Genomic DNA, 17,567 nt, shown 5'->3' on the forward strand with positions numbered 1-17,567 from the left:
GCCCACCCCCTTCTCCTTCCTCCCGCAGCATGAGGAGGACTTTGAGGTGCGGAAGGAGCTCATCAACCAGGTGATGACCCAGCTGGGGCAGCAGCTTGTGAACCAGCTCCTGCAGACGTGCTGCTTCTGCCTCCCGCCCTACACCCTGCCCGACGTCGCCGAGGTGCTCTGGGAGATCATGCAGATCGACCGCCCGGTGAGGGGGCACGCACAGGGACAGGATGGGACCCCAGAGGGGCAGGGCTGGGACCCCAGAGGGGCAGGATGGCCCCAGGGGCAGGGCTGGCACCCCAAGCTCTGCCGAGGCAGGGCCCGGGAGCCAGGCTGGGCTCCCCATTCCGAGTCGCTCCCTTTCCCTGGCACAGACGTTCTGCCGCTGGCTGGAGAACTCGCTGAAGGGGTTGCCAAAGGAAACCACGGGCGGAGCCATCCAGGTGACACACAAACAGCTCACCGACTTCCACAAGCAGGTCACCAGGTGAGTGCCACGGGCTCTCCAGCTGGCACCATCTCCCTCCCCCAGGCTGGCCTCCAGCAGCCCCAGCCCTGTGCTGTTGGTGCTGCTGGGATGTGCCACCTGCCTGCACGGGGCCCTGGGGCTGTGTGGCGCCTCTGCCATCACCCAACGGGTTTTTCTGCCCAGCCCCATCCCTGTCGAGCCACGGGCCCTTCTGAGCCACCTCCTCATCCCCGTGAGTCACTGGTTGCAGCTGCCAGGCCCTGCCCAGGCCTGTCCCTTCCCAGGGCCATCTGCTTTGGGAACATCACCTCCCTCTGCCTGGCTCCATCTGGTCCCTGGACAAATCCCAGAGGCTGAGTGCCTGGGGGCAGCTGGTTCCTTCCACCCAGCCACCACCGTGATAGCCTATGAGTCTGCTCCAGGGACAGTCCCAGGGGCTGCCGACCTCGTTGTGCCCTGACGATTGTCCCTTCATCTCTCCAACACCTTGGAGCCGAGCTGCCAGGCTCCCAGCTCCCAGCTCCCATCCCTCGGCAGGACACCTTCCCTGGGTCCCACATGTCCCCTTGGGGTCACCCCTGATGTCCCCCCTTGTCTTGCAGTGCTGAGGAATGTAAACAAGTCTGCTGGGCTCTGAGGGACTTCACCCGCCTGTTCCGATAGCTCCGGCTCCACGTGGCACCTGTCTCCCAGGTAAGGGCTGGCTCCGGGTCCCCCGCCCCACAGGACATCGGGGACAAAGGGTGAAGCTCCCTTCCTCCTGCCAGGAATGTCTTTAAGGAGCAGACAGGCAACAGCAACCCAAGAATGTGTCCCACAATCAGCCGAGGGCTCTCGCCCGCTGCAGCGCGTCCCGGAGTCCGGAGCCACGGGAGGGAGGAGGGCTCGGGGGTCCCGGCGGCCCCGCCCGCCCGGGGCTGGGCACCGCCTGGCACCGCCCGCCCGGGGCTGGGCACCGCCCGAGCAGCAGCCCCGGGGCAGCGCCTCCGACCCGACTGCAACCCACCAGGCACCGGAGCCACGCCGAGCCACTCGGCTCCGCCCGGCAGCAAAAGAAGCAGAAAAACTTTCTGTGAAATGGAGACAAAAAGAAGGAAAAGAAACAAACAAAAAACAAACAGTACAAATTGTTTAGGAAGATGGGGGGGTCAGTCTGGGGGTCCCGGGGCGCTGCCCCCCTGAGCCCACCGTGGCCTGCCTGGTGCCGACTCCCTGAGACGACACAGGCGGGACGGACTCTGCAAATAGAGATTTATATTTTATTTTGTTCTGCTTTTTTTGTTTGTTTTCTTGTTTGGTTTTTTCTTTTTTTTTTTTTTTCCCTTTTTCGGGGTTTTCTTTGGTTTGATTTTGGGGTAGGAGGCGGTGGCTCGAGTGCGGGCAGGGCGGGCGGGCGCATGCGGTTCCCTCCGGGGGTGTGTAGCCATCTCGAGAACAATAAAAAACAACAAAAAACTGAAAAAATAAATTAAAACTTCCTAAGGTCCCTCTGGTTCTCTTCCCAGGGCTGGGGCTGCTTTGTGCTCCCCCAGCGCTGGGTATCCCCCATCCCTGGGGGCTCCAAGTCCAAGGTGGCCCCAGCCCTGTTTTCTTGCTGTTTGCCCCCAAAATCCCAGGGGGATTATCCTGGGCAGTGCAGGGAGGAGCGCAGGGCTGCCCCAGGGATGGGGTCTCGGTCCCCTTCCCCTGCAGAGCACCCTGGTGCTGGTCCCTGCCAGCTCTGGGGGGACAGGCGTGGGGACGGTGCTGGGTGGCCCCGGCCCCGCCAGCCGAGCGGGCCCCGCAGCGACTCACCCCGGCTGGCGGTGCCACTGTGCCCGTGTCCCCATCAGCGGGGCAGGGGCCCGGGGGGCAGCGCCCAGGGCCCCGCGGCAGGGCCGGGCGGGGGCTGCGCCGGCGGCAGCCGCTGCTGGCTCTGCCACAGCTGGTGCAGCTCCTTGAACTGCTCCACCATCCTGTCCTTGAGGTCGGGGTGCGAGATCTGCAGCGGGATGCTGTCGGCCGACCACGACAGCTCCCCGGAGAACATCTCGAGCAGCAGCCGCGCCGCCACCGGCACCACCTGCGGGAGCCGCGGGGCGTCACCGGGACAGGGACCCCCAGGGTGTCACCGGGACAGGGACCCCCAGGGCGTCACACCGGGACCCCCAGGGTGTCACTGGGGCAGGGACCCCCAGGGCGTCACCGGGGCAGGGACCCCCAGGGTGTCACCGGGACAGGGACCCCCAGGGTGTCACACCGGGACCCCCAGGGCGTCACCGGGACAGCCGCGGGCCGGCCCCCACCTGCACCGTGATCAGCTTCTTCTCCTTGGGCTTCTGGTCTGGCCACTCCTCGCCGAAGCAGAGGAAGATCTCGAAGGGGGGCGGCGTGGGGGTCCGCCCCTTCTGGAACTGGATGAGGCCTGCGGGGCCCACACCGAGGTGAGGGACAGGATGAGACCTCATGCCTGCCTGGGCCACCGGCACCCCACTGAGGGCAACCCCGAGAGCCAGCTGGTGACCCCCATCCCAGCTCTGTCCCCCCATCCCACCAGGTTCCCATGTGCCACCTGGTGTCCCCACCATTCCAGCTGGTGTCCCCACTGCACGTTTGTCCCCTGATGCCACCAGGTGCCTGGTGTGCCCCCACCCCAGCTGGCCTCTCCATCCCAACCCATTGCCCTCAAGGGTCACAGGGCCACCTCCCCCTCCCCTCTGACCGTTGAGGAAGCCCTCGAGGCTGAAGAGCTTGGTCCTTGTCTCCCTCTGGATGGGGTTGGGGCCGGGCTGGGGCGCGGCACAGGGCCCAGTCCAGAAGACCTTGCACTGGCACAGGCGGAGGGCGAAGAGGTCCTGGCCCTGCAGCTCCAGGATGAGCCCTCGGTCCAGCACGTCCAGCAGCTGGTGGGTGTAGAAGCGCTGCTTCTCGTTGGGAATGGTGTCGGGAGCAGGGAAGGGCACCTGCTCCAGCGTCAGCGGCCCGAAGAGCTCCTCCTGCTCCCGCGTGGGCTCCAGGCTGCTGTGGAACAGCCGGCAGCCGTGCGGGTTGCTCACGGTCAGGGCGCACACCTGGCGGCCCCGGTACTGGAACTTCAGCTCCAGGTCAGTCACTGCCGGGGGGACACGGGGTCAGCGGGGCTGGGAGCACCCCAGGGACACCCCGTGCACCCCCTGCCACCCTCACCATCCCACAGCCACCCCAGGGACACCCCGTGCACCCCCTGCCACCCTCACCATCCCACAGCCACTCTGTGCCCACAGTCACCTAATCCAGCCACCCCATGGCCATCCCCTGGCCACCCTCATCATCCCACAGCCACCCCATGGCCACCCTCACCCAGTGACCCTGTGGCCACTTCCATCCATCCCATGGCCACCCCGCAGCCATGGCCACTCTGTCCCATCCATCCCATGGCCACCCCGCAGCCATGGCCACTCTGTCCCATCCATCCCATGGCCACCCCGCAGCCATGGCCACTCTGTCCCACCCCCATGGCCACCCCAGTCCTTCCAGCCCCCCCACCCATGGCCCCCCAGCCCTGCTCACGTGGCAGCATGTGGGGGCTCACGAGCAGGTCGGGGATCAGGTGCTCTGTGGGTGCCACTGGGCAGCTGGACGAGGGTCCCGGGGGGCCCAGGGGGGGCCCCATCTCAGCGAGGGCACCCGGGAGCAGCTCAGGGGGTCCATGGGTGCCCCCCGCCTCCCCCTGCAGCAGCGCCGGGGGGGGACCCCCAAAGGGCCCCCCCGGGGGGCAATGGCCGGCAAAGAGGGGAGCCTCCTCCTTGGGCCAGGGGTAGGGGGGCAGCAGGTCCCCCCCGTGCTGCGAGTCTGGAGCAGAGAGGGGGGTCAGAGGCTGCACCCCAACCCCCCAACCCACCCTGAGCCCCCCACTCACCATCGATGCTCAGCGATGTCATCTTGTGCAGCTGCAGGGCAGAGGGGGCGTTACGAGACCCCCCCCAATACCCCCCAGGCCCTCTGGGGTGTCCCCAGTTTGGGGATCCCCCCACCCCGAGCCCCCCAAGATACCTGGCTGACATCTTCCTCCCCGCTGCAGCCATAGTCATCCTCATCCCCACCGTCTGCAAGGGAGAGAGGGGCTGGGAAATGCAGAGGGACCTGGGGGTGCTGGGGGGGGACATTGAGGGGTCCTGGGGACTCATGGGGGGATATTGAGGGGTCCTGGGGACCCATGGGGCACTGAGGCTTCACAGGGGCTGGGTGGGTCCCTTGGGGGGTGCAGGTCTCTGGGGGCGCTGGGTCCTTGCGGGGTGTGGGGGCTGCCGGGGGGCTCACGGGTGCTGGGGTTTGTGGGTGTGTGGGATGCCAGGTCTCTGTGGGCGCTGGGATGTTGGGGGCCGCTCCGAGGGCTCCCCAGAGCCGCCGTACCTGCGCCGCCGGGGGGCTCCTCGCAGAGCTCGTAGATGCGGAAGGGCTGCGCCGGGGAGCCGCGGGGCCCGTCCAGCAGCAGCCGGAACTCGCGGCTCTTGTTGAGGGCGCAGCGCAGCGTGGCCTTCCAGCGGGGGGGGTCCGGCGGGTCCCCGGCGCGGAACCGGCCCGTCTCCTGCGCCCACGCCTGCGGGGGGCCCAGCGCGGCACCGCGGCCCGTGTGCCCCATGGTCATTGTCCCGCCAGCCCCGGCCCGTGCGCCCCGTCACCGCTGTCACCCCCAGCCCGTGTGCCACATCATCCTCGTCACCCCATCCCGTGTGCCACATCATCCTGTCACCCCATCCTGTGTGCCCCATCATCCTTGTCACCCCCATCCCGTGTGCCACATCACCACTGTCACCCCCAGCCCGTGTGTCACATCATCCTTGTCACCCCATCCCGTGTGCCCCCTCACCATTGTCACCCCCAGCCCGTGTGACCCCATCACCATTGTCACCCCCATCCCGTGTGCCCCCTCACCACTGTCACCCCATCCCGTGTGCCCCCCCACCATTGTCACCCCCAGCCCGTGTGACCCCATCACCATTGTCACCCCCATCCCGTGTGCCCCATCACCATTGTCACCCCCATCCCGTGTGCCCCCATCATCCTTGTCCCGCCAGCCCCATCCCGTGTCCCTCGTCACCCATCACCCTGTCACTCCTGTCCCTTGTGCCCCATATCCCCACTGTCACCCACCCCATGTCCCCACTGTCACCCCATCACCCATCGCCCCCATCCCATGTCCCCGGGTCCCCATGTCCCTGTCCCACGTGCCCATTGTCACCCACCCCATGTCCCCACTGTCACCCCATCGCCCATCTCCCCATCCCATGTCCCTCCCCACTGTTACTCCATTGCCCCCCTCCCATGTCCCCCAGTCCCCATGTCCCCATTGTCCCCGTCCCACGAGCCCACTGTCGCTCCCGCCCCGTGTCCCGGTGTCACCTTAAAGATGGTGTCGTGGTCCTGGGGCCCCGGGGGGTTCCTGGTGGCGTGTCCCCAGGGGATGACGAAGCGGCGGCGCTCGGGGTCGAGCCAGCGCAGGCCCGGGAAGCGGCGGCTGCTGACCTGGGCCACCAGCCAGGGCTTGAGGCGCACCCGCCGCGGGGGCTCCATGGCCCGGGGCACCCGAAAGAGGAACCGGCCCCGCTCGGCCCGCGGGGCGGCCCCGGTTCCGCTTTCGGAGGGCGCGGGAGCCCCCCCGAGCTCTGCCCGCCCGGGGAGTCGGGGGCGGCACCCGCGGCCGAAAGCAGAAGCTGCGGTGGCTTCGGGGAAAGAAAAGAGGAGCTGAGAACGGGAGGGGACACGAGGGACAGGGGGGACAGGGGACACACAGAGGGGAGAGCGGGACACAGGGAACGTGGGAGGCGACGGGGACGGAGGGGACAGGGGACAGGGGACACGAGGGACAAGGGGAGAGCACGGGATGGGAGACACGGGGACACAGCGGACAAGGGGAGTACACAGGGGACACACGCGGGATGGGGACACCTGTAGCGACACTGGGATGTGAAGAGACGGGAAACGTCCGGGAGACGGGACATGGAGAAGGGAGGAGGGTCACGGGTGACGTGAGGAGAGAGGGGACACGGTCAGAGGGTGAGCGGGGACAGAGGACACAGGGTCAGGGGTGGCACACGAGGGACGGGGGGACACGGAGAGCACATGGGGGACACGGAATGTCCCGGCCGCGGTCCCTGCTCAGTCACAGGAGCCCCGCGAGGGGAGCGCCCCCCGCTTCCCCCCGGTCCCCCTTAGCGGGGCAGTGCCCACGCGTGTCGCACGGACGGGCCCGGCCGCGGCTCCGCGCTGGGCACGGCGTGTCCGGGGCTGCCGCCCCGCTCACGGACCGGGACCTGTCCCCGCGGCTGTCCCCGGCATCTCAGCCTCGCCCCGCCACGGCCGCGGCCCCCCCCCATGGCCCCCTCCCCACGGGGTCCCTCCCCACGGGAACCACCCGCGGGGTCCCAGCCCATGGGGTCCCCCCGCGGACTCCCCGCGCCCGTCGGGAGCGGTCCCGGGTCTCACCTGCGCTCGGGGCCGCTCCCGGCGCCGCCGCCCGGCGCTTCCGCACGCGGGGCCGGGCGTGGGCGTGGGGCGAGACCGGCCGGGCCCGCGCCGGGACGCGGGGCGTGGAGCGGGGCTCCCGGTGTCCCCACGGGGTCACCCCCCCCTCGTGTCACCCCTCTCGTGTCCCCTCCGAGCCCCCAGTGTGGCCCCCACGCCTTCACTCCCGTGTCCCCCCGCCTTGTGCCCCTGTGTCCCCCCGTGTCCCCACCCTCGTGTCCCCACCCGGACCCCGCCCCGTCTCCCCGGCTGTCAGCCCGCACTGCTGGCACACCCTCATTAGCATACGATTTGCATATATTTGCATACACAGTACCATTTCCCCCTCCACGTGACGCGCGGGGATCTCCGCGGTGGGCGGGAACACCGGGGCGCGTTTAGGGGGCTGTGATTGGTCACAGTCTCTGTCATTCATCTGCGGGCGCGCCCGCCCTCCCGCCCCGAGACAGCTGTCTGTCAATGAGGGGGCGTGGCTTATGTGGGCGCGACCAAGGGCGGCAACAATGTAGCGGGGAAATGGGCGGGGCCTGTTCCCGAGCGGGGGCGGGGCCTGTCCCCTGTGGGGCGGGGCCGGGCCCGGGGGCGGGGCTGCTCGCATGGCGCCGGGCGCGCCCCGTCGCACGCCGGGCCCCCCCGGTGCCCCCCGCGCCCCCCCGGTGCCGCCGCCCCGCCCCGGGAGGAAGAACCGAAGGAGGTACCGGGCTCCCCCTGCCCTGGGCCCGCCGGTGAACGGGAGCCCCACAGGCTGCCACGCGGGGGCGGGGTGCGGATGTGTCCCGGCGGTGCCGCTGCCGGGATCTCCCCGGGGGGACGGAGGGCGCGCTTGGGCCAGTCCCGCCCCGTTAACTCGTAGATCTCAGGGGTTTGACGCTGTTTTTCGCCCCGATCCCGGTGAGACCGCTGGGAACGGGAGCGGGGCTTTCTGGAGGGGAGCGCAGATCCCGGGAGTGCTCGGAGAAGGGAGCGGATCCCACGGGACTCAGGGGGTGGTGGGGGGGTAGAGCCCCGTGCATTCCCGGAGAAGAGAAGCTCAGATCCCGGTGGGTTCCCAGGGAAGAGGCTCAGACCCCGGTGAGCAGGGGGTAGGAGCGGAGCAGGCGGATTCCCGGCTGGATCACGGACTGCTCTGCAGCTTATCCCACCGCTCTGCCGGTTCTCGCCATGTCCGTGCTTTCCCGGGATCCCAGCTGATCCCCAGGGACAGCTGCAGCCTGTGTGAGTCTGGCCGCAGGCCAGCGGCTGATCCCGCATGGGGAAAGGCTCCCAAGGCACCGGTTATGGGGTGCTGAAGGGATGTGTCCCCCAGGACCCCAGGAGGATCTGCCCCGGCCTCGCTGGGAGTGTCTCCACACTGGGATCCTGGGCGGGAGAGCGGCACCATGGATGGAGCATCTCGCCGGGATTCTGGGAAACGGGGTTTGGGTCACGGGGACAAAATGGGGGAAAACCTCGGGGTTTGGGTCATCCTGCAGTCGCTCCTTCCACCCCAAACCGGTGCTGCTGCCGTTGCATTCCGCTGGGTTGAGGTTTCCTCCCAGCCCGGCACAATTCACCCTCCTCACTTGGTATTTTTGCGGAAAGAGAAACCGGAATAAATCTCCGGATCACCTCGTGGCAGTGGCCATGAGAGGGAGCCTCAGAACTGCCCACGCCGGAGCTGCTCCGGTGATGTTGGATGGATGGGATTCCCAGGAGCTGGGCTGCTGCACCCCGGGCCAGCCGCTGCTCTGGGGGTGTGCCATCCCCAGGGACTGGCTTTTGGGGTGGCTTCAGGCGGGTTTGGGCCATGCAGGGAGAGCCTGTGGTTCTAGCGCTTTCTCCTCGCTGATTTGGTGGCTGGGAGCTGGGATGTGCTGCCGAGGAGCTGCCTGGGGTGCCGGCTGTGCCCCGGGATGGAGGTGCATCCATCCATCCCCTCGGCGGGCTCCGGGATGGAGGTGCATCCCCTCGGCGGGCCGGCTCTCCGGCTCTGACGCTCCCTGCTCTCCCCGGCAGCTCCGAGTGGCCGGTGCAGCGGAAGCTGCGGGAACTCTTTGCCGTCCCGCGGTGCGTGGTCAGCGTGTTCAGCCTGTTCCTGGTGGAGCTGATCCGCTTCCTCGGCGAGGCCGTGGTGCAGGTGAGCCTCTCTGTTCCCGCACAGCCGCGGTGCGGATGAGCCTCTCTGTTCCCGCACAGCCGCGGTGCAGGTGAGCCTCTCTGTTCCCGCACAGCCGCGGTGCGGGTAAGCCGCCTTGTTCCCGCAGAGCCGGGGTGCGGGTGAGCCGCCCTGTTCCCGCAGAGCCGGGGTGCGGGTGAGCCGCCCTGTTCCCGCGGAGCCGCGGTGCGGGTGAGCCGCTCTGTTCCCGCAGAGCCGGGGTGCGGGTGAGCCGCTCTGTTCCCGCAGAGCCGGGGTGCGGGTGAGCCGCTCTGTTCCCGCACAGCCGGGGTGCGGGTGAGCCGCTCTGTTCCCGCACAGCCGCGGTGCGGGTGAGCCGCTCTGTTCCCGCACAGCCGCGGTGCGGGTGAGCCGCCCTGTTCCCGCGGAGCCGGGGTGCGGGTGAGCCGCTCTGTTCCCGCACAGCCGGGGTGCGGGTGAGCCGCCCTGTTCCCGCAGAGCCGCGGTGCGGGTGAGCCGCTCTGTTCCCGCACAGCCGCGGTGCGGGTGAGCCGCTCTGTTCCCGCGGAGCCGGGGTGCGGGTGAGCCGCCCTGTTCCCGCGGAGCCGCGGCCGGAGCAGCTCTGGGGATGGCAGAGTCCCTCATACCGGTAGCAGGAACTCCACTGCTGCACGTTTCCCTCCCGCAGTGGGATTTTTGTGCCTCGGCCCGTGTTTGGTGACTCCTGCTGGCGAGTACCCCTCAAACACAGGGTTTCTTTCACCCCAATGCAGGCGCTGGTGGTCGGTGTGCTGACGGCCGTCGGTGAGCACGTGCTGAAGCCGCTGCTGGCGGCGTTGTTGCACAGCCTGCTGCAGCCGCTGCTGCTGTTCGTGCAGAAGGTGCTGGGCAGCGTGCGGGACCTGGCGGAGCCGCTGCTGGACGTGCTGGCGCGGCTGTGCTCGCAGCTGGCCGTGCTGCTCCGCGCCGTGCGCCTCGTGGAGATCCGCCTGCGCCCCGACCTGCGCGCCGGGCCTGCCGACTGAGGGCGGCCCGGGTGCCCGGATAAGATAAGATAAGGAAGAGGAATTCCTGGGAATCGCGGAAGAGCGGGAGCAGCTGCAGCCCGGAGGGGCCGTTGTCTCCATGTGTGTCCGGGCAGGGGGCAGCACATGGCGTGCTGGGAGGCGCTTTGGATCTTCTAGTTCTGCAGATATCTCCTTAATTTAATTAAATTCCAGTTTTATCCATTGGAGCATTGCGGCAGTGAGGTGTTTTTCCTCTCCCTGCCTGGAAAACTCGGCTTCTCACTGAGTAGGACCTCCCTGTGCAGTGTCTTGCCATCGGATGGGCTCCACGGCTGGGGTGGTGTCCAGGGCCTGTGCCTCGGGCACTGTGGGAGGTGACAGCTTCTGCCAGCTTCCAGCTCTCTGGAATGGTCTCCAGAGCCATGGTAAGGGACACACTGGGATTTGGGGATATTGAAAAACAGGTATCACAATATAATAACCACCTCTGTGTTCCTAGCACCTGGTTCTGCTGTATGATTTGGGTCACGTATTCCTATTGGGACGAGGCGGCCGAGGAGCCAAACGGCGGCAGCAGAGCTCTGGGTGTGTTTTACAGACCTTGGAGGGACTGAGCTCTGTTTGGGGCTCCCCCGCCCCAGCCTCAGCTCCCTCTGCCCTTTCGCCGTTCCAACAACGCTGCCTCCCGGGAGCATCTCCCCCGCTGGCGCAATCCCCGTGTTCCCGATGATTCCATGCCCAAAGCCCTTTGCTTTTTATGGGCAGGAGCAGCATGTTTGGAGCTTCCCCGGCTGTAAGATCATCCGCGGGCCAGCGCCGGGGCCGGAGCGCTCCCGCTGGGGGCCAGGCTGGCCGGGCTATTTGGGGGGTGCTGAGTTCACGGAGCCGTGACTGGATGTTCCCTGGGTGCCGTGAGGGGCCGGGCGCTAGGAGCCAGCCCCGGGGAGCTCTCGGGCTCGGGTGACCAAGGGCAGAGCGGGAATGGGCACTGGGAGCTGCTGGGCAGCGGGAAGCAGCCGGGCCAGGCAGGGCCGCACGTGGGCACAAACAGGAGCGGGCACAGGGACCGGATCCAGGACGTCCTGCAGCACAGGCACCGTGCCACGACAGCCACACGCAGGGACTGGAGCTCCCCAGGACACTGGGGACACACGATTCTCCCTGGGCACTTCCTCCCTTGCTGGGGCGCAGGCCTGGCCTGACCACTGCTCCCGTGACCTCTCCCTGGGGAAACAAACCCCAGGAGGGAAGGGCAGAATTGATGGGGGGTTTCTCATTGCTTTGATTTAGCTGGTGAATCACTTTATTGTTTGAAGTGGTTTTAGTTAAATTTGGCTGCTCTGGAACCAGGAATTCCCCGGTACAGTTTCTCCTTTTTGTCTGAAGCTCTCCCAATGAAAGGCCCAGTAAGTGAAGAGAGCTGGGAAAGTTCAACGCTGGTGGTGTCATCTTTGACCTCCGTCCGTCATGCTGCGGCGGGAGCGGAGGGCGGGGAAAGCCGCGGGGTGGGAGCGGCCGCCCCCCGCAGCCCGTCCCGCCGGGATCCCGGCAGCTCCCAGTTCCGGCCGCTCGGAGTTCGGGCTGTGCGTCCAGCGGGAGCGTGGGGCTCAGAGACACCCACGGCATTTCAGGGTGCAAAGGGGCAGCGGGAGGTCTGGCCATGGCCTCACCAGGAACAACACCTCTTTTCTTGCTCAAAACACGCCCGAGGTCCGCGGAGCCGCCCGGTTACCGCCGGGGGCCAGCGGCGCTGCCCCGGGCTGGCAGGACAATGTCCGGTGACCCGCAGGGGACAGCGCCGTGCCCCGACAAGGACATGTCGGGGCAGCGCCCCCGCATTGCTGCTCCCTGAGATCACGGCTCCAGCGCCCGGCCGGGCACACGCGGCCGGCCCCAGCAGTGCCTCCCCGGGCTCGGAGCCGCTCCAGCGCCGGCAGCGCGGTGCCTGCGGCCGGGGCTCCGCGGAGCCCGGCGCGGCCCGGGGCAGCCCGGCCGAGCCCGGCCCGGCCCGGCCCGGAGCGGCCGCAGGAGGGGGCGCGGGCCCGGATCCAGCCGGCTGCAGCGGGAGCGGAGCCAGGGCCGAGCGCGGCCTCCTCCGTTCTTCCCTAAATAGCCGGCGGCGGGCAGGAGGATTAGCCGGGGCATTCCTCGGCCACCGTCCTCCCACCGCCGCCGAGCTCCCGAGCTCCCCCGGCCGCGGGATTCCTGCTCCTCCCTCACGCCGCCCGTCCCCTGCTCCGCGGGGCGCCCACAGCCACCCGGGCCCGGCCGCCTTCCTCCCGTTTGGCAGCGGCCTTTGGGCTTCCCCGGGCACGCCCGGCCCCGCCGGTGGAGCCTCTGTCCGTCCCCGGGGTCACAGCGGTGCCAGCCCGGGGACAGAGCCCAAGGACAGGGTACGGGGACAGGACTAGGGGACAGAGCCTGGGGACAGAGCCTGGGGACAGAGCTCGGGGACAGGGTCTGGGGACAGTGCCCAGGGACAGAGCCCGGGGCCCTTCAGAGCCACTGCCCGTCCCCAGGGGTCATGGCGGTGCCAGCCCGGAGACAGGGTTCAAGGACAGGGTCCAGGAACAGGGGACAGAGCCTGGGGACTGTGCCCAGGGACAGGGTCCAGGGACAGAGCCCAGGGACAGGGTCTGGGGACAGTGCCTGGGGACAGAGCCCAGGGACAGAGCCCAGGAACAGTGCCCAGGGATGGTTCCTGGGGACGCTGCCCAGGGACAGGGCCAAGGGACAGGGCCTGGGGACAATGCCCAGGCAGCCCTGTGTGGGGCCAGGCCTGGCTCTGGGTTCTGTGGGATTGGGCCCAGGCCTGGCTCTGGTTTTTGTGGGATTGGGATTGGCATTGGGATTGGGCCCAGGCCTGGGCTGGGTTCTGTGGGATTGGGATTGGGATTGGGATTGGCATTGGCATTGGCATTGGCATTGGCATTGGCATTGGCATTGGCATTGGCATTGGGCCCAGGCCTGGGCTGGGTTCTGTGGGATTGGGCCCAGGCCCGGCTCTGGGTTCTGTAGGATTGGGATTGGGATTGGCATTGGGATTGGGCCCAGGCCTGGGCTGGGTTCTGTGGGATTGGGATTGGCATTGGGATTGGCATTGGGATTGGCATTGGGATTGGCATTGGGATTGGCATTGGGACCAGGCCTGGGCTGGGTTCTGTGGGATTGGGCCCAGGCCTGGCTCTGGCTTTTGTGGGATTGGGATTGGGACCAGGCCTGGGCTGGGTTCTGTGGGATTGGGCCCAGGCCCGGCTCTGGGTTCTGTGGCGTTGGGCCGAGCCCAACTGTGGAGCTCAGCTCTGGAGTGTGAGATGACGCTGTGAGGGAATGCCCTGTGCCCGCAGCGGGTCCCACTGAGGGTCACACCAAGGCACTGGAGCAGTGGGATGGATGGATGGATGGATGGATGGATGGATGGATGGATGGATGGATGGATGGAGAATGAGCCTTTGGAAGAAGCTGGGAACGGCTCTGTGGTTTGGTTTCCTGACACCACCTTCCTTCCCATGGGCTGAGGGAAGCTGAAGCAGAGCACGAGTCAGCCTTTCCCATTGGGATACGCCTCCCAGGCACTCTCCTTGATGGAGGTTCTGCATCCCAGCTTCTCCATCCCTGTTCTCTGTCCCTTCTGTACAAATTCACCTACTACAGGACCTGACTGTGCACACCCTCATCCAAACCCTCCCAGACTGCTAAACCATTTCCATATATCCTCTTTTCCCCACATTTCAAGCACAGGTTTCCCATCCTCACAGAGGCTCCGGGACCTCCAGGGGCTGTTCTCATATCCCCCGTGTTTTGTCTCTTCCCAGACCATCCCAGCTCTCCCCCCAGGGGTTTCTCAGGGAATTCACGGTGGTGAAGCCGGTGTGGAGTCTGTGTCCAGGGCCCCGTGGTGGCTGTGGAGGGCGGAGGGGATCGATAATAGGCACACCAATAAAATTCCCTCTCCTTTGCCCAAATCCCGAGGCAATCCTCCCTGGAGCTTTGCTGGCCGGCGTGTGTGACAATGAGGCAAACATGGCTGCAGCCAAAAAGCTGGCTAATAAATAACATGCGTTCCTAAATTCTGGGATTTGGAAGTGTCTGAAGGTCCTGCTAATAAATATCCAGCTGGGAAGTGTGTTAAAATCAGAATTTTTACCCAATTTGGGATCTGCTGTCACCGACAGCTGGGAGTGGGACAAGAGCATTGGGGAATGGAGATGTTGTCTGTCAGTGCTGTTCGAGCAGAGAAACCCCTAAATGTCCACAGTTTGGGCAAAATCAGCGGGATTGAGGGACTGGGGAGGTTGAGACAGGAAAACAGGAATTGGGAGGGGGCTTTGCCTTATGCTAAATACAGGCAGAGAAGAGGATTCAGCTGCAACTTGTCAATGGCTTTAAAAGACTGAAAACCTGGAAGAACTGAAAAAAGAAACAATGGGAATGGTGTGAGATGTGAAAAAAAGGGATTCGTGAGGGAATTGGATCTCGGAGGTCATTCAGCTCCTCTGGAAGGGGAGGAAAAGGGATTTCCATGAGCACTTCTGTAAGGAAATGCAATAAATCACTCCCAGAGCAGTGAGAGCTCGGGGCTCAGCTAACATGAGAAAAGGCAGCTGTGCACTCAAAAGGTGGCTGGGTCAAGTGGGATTTGCTTCCCCAGGAATGGTCAGACGGGGCTGTGGGGGAAGAGGAGAATCGTCCCTGCCATGGGGAAAGCTGATGGACGGCACAGAAAGAGCCTCAGGCTCCCCTCAGTCCTCTGGGTTCTGGGGGGCATTGCTGGGCCACGGCCAGGACAGCGGGAGCTGCTCCGTGTTCTGGGACTGGGCACAAGTGCCCACCCCAGAGCCCCCCGGTGCCCAACTCCAAACTGTATTTCACTCAAAAAAACCCCTCACATTTCAGCCTCCACAAGTGCCCACCCCAGAGCCCCCCAGTGCCCAACTCCAAACTGTATTTCACTCAAAAACCCCTCACATTTCAGCCTCCACAAGTGCCCACCCCAGAGCTTTCTGATGCCCAACTCCAAACTGTATTTTATTCAAAAACCCCTCACATTTCAGCCTCCCCAAGTGCCCACCCCAGAGCCCCCCGGTGCCCAACTCCAAACTGTATTTCACTCAAAAAAAACCCTCACACTTCAACCTCCTAAGGCAGTTTTGTTCAAAAAAAACTCCAACAAAATGACCCTCAAACTTTTTTTTTTTTTTAAGCCCATCTAAACCCCCTTAGCTTACATTTTAATAAAAATTTAAACATTTCAAACTTTCTGAGCCGCCCTTTGTTCATAAAACCCTCTCAACCCCCGAGAGATATTTTATTAATGAGATAAAAATCTCATGCTTTCAGTGCGTGTTCCCCATATCTGGGCCCATTTTGCTCTCCAGACTGCGCGCTCCCAGCGCCGAGGGAGATTTAACGAGGGGAAAAACACGGCGGGCGGTTTTCCAAGGCATTCTGGGCTGCGCTTTTTCAGCCCGTGACTTCACTGCGGGGCCGTGTCCGCTGGCAGCGCTCCCGGCGAGGCTGGAATGATGGAATTATCTCACTGCCCGTAAATATCTGCGGCAGGCAGGCTGTGCCCGGCTCCCCGGGAGAGCGGAGCGCGGCCCCGGGATGCTCCCGCTGCCCTAATTTAGGCATTTCTGCGGGAGGATGAATCACGGCGCTGGAAGCCGTGGCTGCGGCGCGGCTGGTTTCCCCGCAGGGATGCCGCGGGGCTGTCCGCGCTGAGCCCAGCCCGGTGTGTCACGGAGCAGCGCGGGGAATAGAGCCTGACGCTGCTGGGAGCCGTAAGGCGGATCCGGGCCTGGGGACATTCCCTGCCGATGGGGTCACTCCTGTGCAGGCAGCCTGGGCACCGCAGCCCTGTATTGTATTTATAGCCGCGCCGTCACTGCGGACGCCGAGCCCGGGGTTATTTTGGGATGATGCGGTCATGGCTTGGGGCACGGCTGGAGCGTGCCTGAGAGCGTGGAGAGAGGGGCCCGAGCCTGTGCAGGGCAGGGAATCAGGGAACGGAGCTGGGCAGGGGCTGAGCCTGGAGCAGAGGAGGCTCAGGGGGCCCTTGTGGCTCTGCACAGGAAGGGACATGTGCGGTGCTGATGTCTTTGAGGTGGGGCTGAGTGCCTGCAGCGGGTTTGTCACAGAGCTCAGCCAGCCTGAGCCCTGAAACAACATGGGGCTGAGCTGATGGACTCTGGGGGAAGGTGCCAGGGCCAAGGGGGACACGTGGTAGGCTCCCCCTCCCCGGTACCTCAGCCATGGGGACGGGAAGAGGGAATGTGCAGCCGGGAGCTTTGGGAAAAAGCAGCCCCCTGAGACCCCGAGAGAGAAACGCTGCGGGCTGTGCCCCACTGGACACTCTGCCTTCACTCGAGCGAAGCTGCAGGACTGCTCTGTGTCCTCTGTGCCTGCTCTGTGTCCCCTCTGTGCCCGCTGTGTCCCCTCTGTGATGCTCTGTGTCCCCTCTGTGTCCCCTCTGTGATGCTCTGTGCTTTGCACAGCGGGATTTCCCTGCACTGTGGGGTCAGTGTAGGGCCGGGATCTGCCTCGGTGACCCCAGCGGGTCCAGCTCATGGGGTCTCTGAGTGGGCACCTGTAACTGAGCCTGCGGCTCCATGGCAGCCCGGCCCTTCCGCTGGGCCACACTGACCAGCTGGGAAAGGCTGGGAGTGACCAGGAGTGACCAGGGGGCGACGAGGGTGATCAGGCACTGACCAGGGGTGACCAGGCAGTGACCAGGGGTGACCAGGGCTGGCCAGGGTGACCAGGCAGTGACCAGGGGTGACCAGGGCTGGCCAGGGGGTGACCGGGGTGATCAGGCAGTGACCAGGGGGTGATCAAGAGTGACCAGGCAATGACCAGGCACTGACCAGGAGTGATCAGACAGTAACCAGACAGTGACCAGGCACTGACCAGGAGTGATCAGACAGTGAGCAGGCACTGACCAGGCACTGACCAGGGGTGACCAGACAGTGAGCAGGCACTGACCAGGGGTGATCAGACAGTGAGCAGGCACTGATCAGACATGACCAGGAGTGATCAGACAGTGAGCAGGGCACTGATCAGACATGACCAGGGGTGATCCGACAGTGAGCAGGGCACTGACCAGGGGTGATCAGACAGTGATCAGACATGACCAGGGGTGATCAGACAGTGACCAGGCACTGACCAGGGGTGATCCGACAGTGAGCAGGCACTGACCAGACATGACCAGGGGTGATCAGACAGTGAGCAGGGCACTGACCAGGGGTGATCAGACAGTGAGCAGGCACTGATCAGACATGACCAGGAGTGATCAGACAGTGAGCAGGCACTGACCAGACATGACCAGGAGTGATCAGACAGTGAGCAGGCACTGACCAGACATGACCAGGAGTGATCAGACAGTGAGCAGGCACTGACCAGACATGACCAGGAGTGATCAGACAGTGAGCAGGCACTGACCAGGCACTGACCAGGAGTGATCCGACAGTGAGCAGGCACTGACCAGGCACTGACCAGGAGTGATCCGACAGTGAGCAGGCAC

The 17,567-nt window shown here is 65.4% G+C and overlaps 2 protein-coding genes across 5 annotated transcripts in view; one reads left to right on the top strand and one right to left on the bottom strand.

Moving 5' to 3' along the window:
* Nucleotides 1–1,817, top strand: part of TNPO3 (transportin 3) — a 24,220-nt gene extending 22,403 nt beyond the window's left edge. Inside the window, exons 20-23 of the mRNA XM_058806109.1 lie at nt 29–196; nt 366–478; nt 1,063–1,153; nt 1,228–1,817. Coding sequence (XP_058662092.1) covers nt 29–196; nt 366–478; nt 1,063–1,123 — 342 coding nt within the window. The 3' untranslated portion in view covers nt 1,124–1,153; nt 1,228–1,817. The remainder of the gene's footprint in view (nt 1–28; nt 197–365; nt 479–1,062; nt 1,154–1,227) is intronic.
* Nucleotides 1,539–7,051, bottom strand: IRF5 (interferon regulatory factor 5). Of its 4 annotated transcripts, none has more exons than XM_058806111.1 (10): nt 6,905–7,051; nt 5,822–6,141; nt 4,832–5,018; nt 4,472–4,524; nt 4,338–4,368; nt 3,989–4,270; nt 3,162–3,551; nt 2,746–2,864; nt 2,255–2,522; nt 1,539–1,915 (listed from the first exon to the last, which is right to left on the bottom strand). In XM_058806111.1, exons 2-9 carry the CDS (start codon nt 5,990–5,992, stop codon nt 2,289–2,291), a joined length of 1,467 nt encoding a protein of 488 aa, XP_058662094.1. In that variant the 5' UTR covers nt 5,993–6,141; nt 6,905–7,051; the 3' UTR covers nt 1,539–1,915; nt 2,255–2,288. The 4 variants fall into 4 exon arrangements, with proteins under 4 accessions (XP_058662094.1, XP_058662093.1, XP_058662096.1 ...); XM_058806112.1 differs by having other exon boundaries at nt 1,803–1,887; XM_058806110.1 differs by having other exon boundaries at nt 1,539–2,522.
* Between the last annotated feature and the right edge of the window lie 10,516 nt (nt 7,052–17,567).

Source organism: Ammospiza caudacuta, chromosome 5, assembly GCF_027887145.1.
Source record: "Ammospiza caudacuta isolate bAmmCau1 chromosome 5, bAmmCau1.pri, whole genome shotgun sequence".
Taxonomy (NCBI): domain Eukaryota; kingdom Metazoa; phylum Chordata; class Aves; order Passeriformes; family Passerellidae; genus Ammospiza; species Ammospiza caudacuta.

Excerpts from the sequence above, each read along its gene's own strand:
- IRF5 (XM_058806111.1), bottom strand. The coding sequence starts at position 5,992 with ATGGAGCCCCCGCGGCGGGTGCGCCTCAAGCCCTGGCTGGTGGCCCAG. Across the intron at positions 5,019-5,821 it reads ACCACGACACCATCTTTAAG|GCGTGGGCGCAGGAGACGGG; the intron begins GTGACACCGGGA and ends GGCCCCCCGCAG. Across the intron at positions 4,525-4,831 it reads GGAGCCCCCCGGCGGCGCAG|ACGGTGGGGATGAGGATGAC; the intron begins GTACGGCGGCTC and ends TCTCCCTTGCAG.